Genomic DNA, 6,621 nt, shown 5'->3' on the forward strand with positions numbered 1-6,621 from the left:
ATCTGTGCTGGTGCGGAGTCGGGAAGGAAAGGTATTGCCAAGGGTTTGCAATCAGGAGTGCTATTTTAGTGCACCTGTCCTGCGATGAAAGCAAGTTATATTTAATGGTTTATTTCTGTAACTGGTAAATGTTGTGTTTTTGGCGCACACAGACAGGGTAGTACAAACACGGCGGTTCTTATTAATAATAAATAAATCGGAGATCGAAAAACGTTTTAAAATCCGCACCATTCTCACTAGCAGATCGACTTTTCCACTCCTTTGTCCTGTTTACATTTGCATTTAGTTTGGAAATAGCATTTGGAGACATCTTAAAACAGGTAACGTGAGAAGCGCTTACCGTGCTAATTACAAGCCTGGCACCTCCCAACACTATCTCTAAAAAAAATCCACTTTTCATTAACATGCGCAATGTATTAATCACGCTGAACCCGACGCGCAACCCGCATATTGCGAAAAGAAAACGCTTGCAGACTTTACAAATAGCAAGCTTAACACTTTAATACTTAACATAGATAATAATCGCAAGCACAACTCAAGTGATCGACTGTTAGAGACCTGTTAGTAAGTGTAACGCTTGTAATCTGCAGGTTTTTTGGGGGGGAGTGGAGGGGGGTGCTTGAATTTAATTACACGAAGCCACGTTAAGCTTGTTTGCTTGATTTTTTTTGAGGATGCACCATGGACAGTGGATGATTGCAAATCATATCACATGGCTTATTTAGACTTCCAGAAAACTTTTGACAAAGTCCCGCATAAAAGATTAATTCTCAAACTGGAGGCAGTAGGGATTCAAGGAAATGCACATGGATTAGGGAGTGGATAACATGTAGAAAACAGAAAGTACTGATTAGAGGAGAAACCTCAGAATGGAGTGTGGTAACCAGGGGAGTACCACAGGGATCAGTATTAGGTCCTCTGCTATTCCTAATCTACATTAATGATTTAGATTCTGGTATAGTAAGCAAACTTGTTAAATTTGCAGACGACACAAAAATAGGAGGAGTGGCGAACACTGTTGCAGCAGCAAAGGTCATTCAAAATGATCTAGACAAGATTCAGAACTGGGCAGACACATGGCAAATTACATTTAATAGAGAAAAGTGTAATCTTGCACTTAGACCATAAAAATGTGCATTATAAATATCATATGGGAGATACTGAAATTGAAGAAGGAATCTGTGAAAAAGACCTAGGAGTTTATGTTGACTCAGAAATGTCTTCATCTAGACAATGTGGGGAAGCTATAAAAAAAAAGGTCAACAAGATGCTTGGATATATTGTCAAAAGTGTTGAATATAAATCAAGGGAAGTAATTTTAAAACTGTACAATGCATTAGTAAGACCACATCTTGAATACTGTGTGCAGTTCTGGTCACCTCGCTACAAAAAGGATATTGCTGCTCTAGAAAGAGTGCAAAGAAGAGCGACCAGAATTATTCCAGGTTTAAAAGGCATGTCATATGCAGACTGGCTAAAATAATTTATCTATTCAGTCTTGAACAAAGAAGACTATGTGGCGACCTGATTCAAGCATTCAAAATCCTAAAAGGTATAGACAATGTCGACCCAAGGGACTTTTTCGACCTGAAAAAAGAAACCAGGACCAGGGGTCACAAATGGAGATTAGACAAAGGGGCATTCAGAACAGAAAATAGGAGGCACTTTTTTACACAGAGAATCGTGAGGGTCAGGAACCAACTCCCCAGTAATGTTGTTGAAGCTGACACCCCTTTTTTTTTTTTTTTTTTTTTTTTTTTGATCCTGATAAATCCCACGACGTTTCTTCCCGGTGCTGATCTTGTTTTGTCCCGGGCAGACACAGACGATGGACACGCGATTCACCCGCGGGAAGTCGGCGATCCTGGAGCGCTCTCTGACGCGACCCAAGACGGAGGTGAGCCTGAGCACTTTCGCCCTGCTCTTCTCCGAGATGGTGCAGTACTGCCAGAACCGTGTCTACTCCGTGTCGGAGCTGCAGGCCAAGCTGTCGGAGCTGGGGCAGCAGGTGGGGGTGCGCATCCTCGACGTGCTGGTGCTGCGGGAGAAGAACGGCAAGAGAGAGACCAAGGTCATCAACGTGCTGCTGTTCATCAAGGTGAGCCGGGCACGGGAACGAGACTCCTGGTGCACAGCAGTGCCCCCCGTTCCAGGTTTTACAGCAAGCTTGATTAGCCCCAGTGTATAGGCAACAAGCTCAGATCTTATTAGACTAGTGAAACCAGGAGTGGATCAAACTGCTCTGCAGTGGGAGTCTGATTTCCTACCCTATGTTGGGTGGAAAGTTCAGAATGCCACCACTACAGTATGTCATGCTCACAGGGGTAGAATTACATTGCATAGCATTTTGATCCATTTCTGGTTTTAATGTATCTGATACCTATACACTGGCTAATCAATATTGTAGTTAAGAACATAAGAACATAAGAAAGTTTACAAACGAGAGGAGGCCATTCGGCCCATCTTGCTCGTTTGGTTGTTAGTAGCTTATTGATCCCAAAATCTCATCAAGCAGCTTCTTGAAGGATCCCAGGGTGTCAGCTTCAACAACATTACTGGGGAGTTGATTCCAGACCCTCACAATTCTCTGTGTAAAAAATTGTCTCCTATTTTCTGTTCTGAATGCCCCTTTTTCTAAACTCCATTTGTGACCCCTGGTCCTTGTTTCTTTTTTCAGGCTGAAAAAGTCCCTTGGGTCGACACTGTCAATACCTTTTAGAATTTTGAATGCTTGAATTAGGTCGCCACGTAGTCTTCTTTGTTCAAGACTGAACAGATTCAATTCTTTTAGCCTGTCTGCATATGACATGCCTTTTAAGCCCGGAATAATTCTGGTCGCTCTTCTTTGCACTCTTTCTAGAGCAGCAATATCTTTTTTATAGCGAGGTGACCAGAACTGAACACAATATTCAAGATAGGTCTTAAGTGCATTGCCTTGATTTAAATTCAACACTTTTCACAATGTATCCGAGCATCTTGTTAGCCTTTTTTATAGCTTCCCCACATTGTCTAGATGAAGACATTTCTGAGTCAGATAAAACTCCTAGGTTATAGTTAAACCTAGAATGAGTGACACTACTCAGCAATAGGAGTCTTATTGCCATCTCTTCACTGGAGGACTTTAATACTGCCGGACCAATATGGAGGACCGTTCTAAAATGTTGCACCTAATTCAACTAAGTCACCTAAACGTGTTAGAAATTCAAACTAAACTGCAGCGAGGGGAAACTGATTTTAAAGTTGAATTACTGGCAACTTACAAGGGGGGAAAAAAAGCCACCTTATAAAAAGTAAACCCTATGTTCATGCTTATTTCCGTTCCAGTGCTCATCAGCTTTTTTGCTGTTGGATTGCGAATCCCCAGCCGTGACAGGACGCATGTTTCTAACACACCCGTGTCTCTCCTTCCTTCCCCCCCCGACAGGTGAACGTGTGGAAGGCTCTGTTCGGGAAGGAAGCCGACAAGCTGGAGCAGGCGAACGATGACGACAAGACCTATTACATCATCGAGAAGGAGCCCCTGATCAACACATACATCTCGGTGCCCAAGGAGAACAGCACCCTGAACTGTGCCTCCTTCACTGCAGGCATCGTGGAGGCCATCCTCACCTACAGCGGCTTCCCCGCCAAGGTGACCGCGCACTGGCACAAGGGCACCACCCTCATGATCAAGTTCGACGAGGCCGTGATCGTCAGGGACAAGGCTCTCGACGGCCGCTGATGGCTGGAGGGACGAGGGGGGACGGGGGGGACACAGGGGTGTCAAACTCCAGTCCTCGAGGGCTGCAGGGTCTTCCGGTTTTCATTCCAACTTTCACTTAATCGATCCGATTATTCCATTTTTTTTGCAGTTGATTTAAAAAATGCACTTGATTCAAGGTAGGCTGCCCTACGTTTTGAGGCCTGGAAAGAAGCGTTACGTTTATCCAATTAATCAAATAATGAGACCAGTTAATGAATTGAAAGCTCAGGTGGAACGAAAGCCAGAAGACGCCTCTGCTCCTCCAGGAGCTGAGCTTGACTGTAGAATCTAGAGAAGCAGGGGTGTCCAGTCACATGCCTGGAGGGCTGTACTACTCCAGGTTTAACAGGTAAAATGATGCTATAATTAACTGCGCCCGGGTCTGGGTGGGGGTGTAATTGGTTCAGCTGAACAATGTAGAACAGGGTTGGAATAGAAACTGGGAGTGGTAGAAGTACAAAAGCGCCGTACAGGTAAAACTACGGGGAAGAGCCATGTTCGCATTCTCAATTCTTAAGAAGGCGCTGTTGGAAACGTTTGTCTACTTGACTTAGTTTCTTGTAGTTTTATCTTCGAGTCCTGCGTTGAAGTTGTACAGCTGCATACTCTGTTAGTTCTGTCATTCTGGGACTATGTTGTTATACACTTTATGGAAACAGTCTCTGAACTTCAACTCAGGACGAGCTTTTGCATTAAACGAAGCCCTCAGAGCAGACGAGTTCTCTAGTCTTATGAGTCCAGGCACAGATTTGGAGTTGTGTGTGTTTATAGTTAATGCAGGAACTCCAGTTACGGTCAAAACTACAAACAGGTTTTTCTCTGATTCAGCAAGTGGGACTTGCACTAATAATAAAACAAAATTAAACGCAAATTTTAAAAAATCTGTTTTGTTGGTTTTGCTCATGTGCAAATGTGTGCGTGTTTTGTAATTGCTGTTAATTTAATTTAATCTTTCAAGGTATTTAAAATGTGTAGTTTGTTTATATTTGCAGTCATACAAACTAGGTCAATGTCCTTGGGTGTGAATAATTTCTGATTCTTACCATGGGCCTGCTTCTCCCTGTGTTACTCTGCCCTCTTGTGGTGGTGAGAGGAATGGCTAATTTTTTGGCGTTCTAAATCCTTTCATGCGTGGAATATTTAATAGGTGAAAAAAAGTAATTTTGGACAAATAAGAAATATTTTTCATTGAATATTTTTTCCATTGCTTTATATGCTATCATGCATTTGGGTCTACTCTCTATATAGCCTCATATAAAGACTAAAAGAGATTTTTTAAAATTATTTTTATCTGTCCCCATATGAGGTCGCCATGCATGAAAGGGTTAATAAAGCAGCTATAAAATCAGGCAATTTGGAAATTAGACTCCCATTGCATTGCAGTTTGATCCGTTCCTGGTTTCACTACGAGTTTAATAAGACACATCAGTTACCTATACACTGTGGCTAATTAAGCTTGTTGTAAAACCTGGAATGGGTAAAACTGCTAGGCAATAGGAGCATTTAAAAACACCCTAAATAATCCATGCACTGAATAATAGTGCATTGTGTATGCAGTGGAAATAAGGGATGGAAGTGGCTTATGATTTCTGCACTTGGCATGATGAGAAACGCATTAGCCCCTATTTAAATTAGCCTTGCCATTTGGATTATCTTTTTATAAAATTTGCACACTAGGATGCAACACTTTTAAATAAGCAGAAACGTTTGGTATAATCCACTTGTATTTGTCACGCTACAGACTCAACAGGTTTAAAGTTTCCATTGCTCTCCAAGCAGTTTGATTGCATTTTCTTTTCTACTGCATAATAGTACGTCTCAAGTTCAGGACCAGTGGTCTGGTCACTGCCTTGTAAATATGTTGGATTTAAATATGAACATTCTTCTGTATGCGTCTGTGCATGGAAATAAATCAATATTAATAAATAATAAAGGCTGCTGAGAAAGATATTACAGGGTAGCACGTCACTCATGTAAACCAGTTAACGCTGGGCTTGATGCTGAATGGGTTGACTTCAGCCCATCCATATTCCATCTCAAATACTGGGAAATAAGACCCATAACACAGCACTGTGATCCACTCCTGGTTTTACTGTGGGTTTGGTGAGACACACCTGAGCTTGTTACCTGTACACTGAGGCTAGGTTGTAGTAAAACCTGGAATGGGTGTGGTGCTATGCAGTAGGAGTCTTATTTTCATGCATGAAAACAAATTACGAGAAGACACTGCCTTCTATTTTATTGTTCATTTATTACAGCGTTTGAGACACATCCTAGAGCAATCAAATTGCACGAGAATTAGTTACAAATGAAGATGTATTCACGTGAATTTTTATTTAATATTGCAGTGCTAAAGACACCGCTGTTTCTGTTTTCATAAGGGTGGAATCATTTGTTATTTAAATGTGGCTTGTTGAAACGCCTATAGTTTGCATCCAGCATTACTGAACTAAGTGTTAACAACCGGGTGTGGAAATCTAGAGAAGTCTCTCCATCTATTATACATATTTATTATATATTTAAATAACATACATGCAAATCTCATAACACAAACACATTGTCAAATATATCACTTTAACATTCATACATGAATAAATCTAAACCCACAACCCAGACCCAGTCCTCCTGTGAGAATTATTACATAATAATAGGATTGGTACAGTAACACATATTAGAACCTGCAGTATTCACTTTTTCAGTATCAAAGAACAATAGCTTGCGGTAATATTAACACAGTTTATATTAAATGGCGTCACACCCAAAATGCAGAAGCTAAGCATCGCTCTGTGCACACAGTCTTCTATATCAGGACCGTGTTATAAGCCTTTTTGTCGGTGTGAAAGTCCGCTGTTGACTCTGAGACTGCAAACAGGACTCGC

At 41.5% G+C, this 6,621-nt stretch overlaps 1 protein-coding gene across 2 annotated transcripts; it reads left to right on the forward strand.

Annotated features, from left to right (window-relative positions):
• The first annotated feature begins 6 nt into the window (after positions 1 to 6).
• trappc5 (trafficking protein particle complex subunit 5) lies at positions 7 to 4,613 on the forward strand. Of its 2 annotated transcripts, none has more exons than XM_041241998.1 (3): positions 7 to 31; positions 1,820 to 2,098; positions 3,425 to 4,613. In XM_041241998.1, the coding sequence occupies exons 2-3, from the start codon at positions 1,829 to 1,831 to the stop codon at positions 3,719 to 3,721; spliced, it is 567 nt and encodes a 188-aa protein (XP_041097932.1). In that variant the 5' UTR covers positions 7 to 31; positions 1,820 to 1,828; the 3' UTR covers positions 3,722 to 4,613. The 2 variants fall into 2 exon arrangements, with proteins under 2 accessions (XP_041097932.1, XP_041097931.1); XM_041241997.1 differs by lacking the exon at positions 7 to 31 and adding an exon at positions 54 to 320.
• The last annotated feature ends 2,008 nt before the right edge of the window (positions 4,614 to 6,621 follow it).

The sequence above is a fragment of the Polyodon spathula genome, unplaced genomic scaffold (genome assembly GCF_017654505.1).
Source record: "Polyodon spathula isolate WHYD16114869_AA unplaced genomic scaffold, ASM1765450v1 scaffolds_877, whole genome shotgun sequence".
NCBI classification, from domain to species: Eukaryota; Metazoa; Chordata; class Actinopteri; order Acipenseriformes; family Polyodontidae; genus Polyodon; species Polyodon spathula.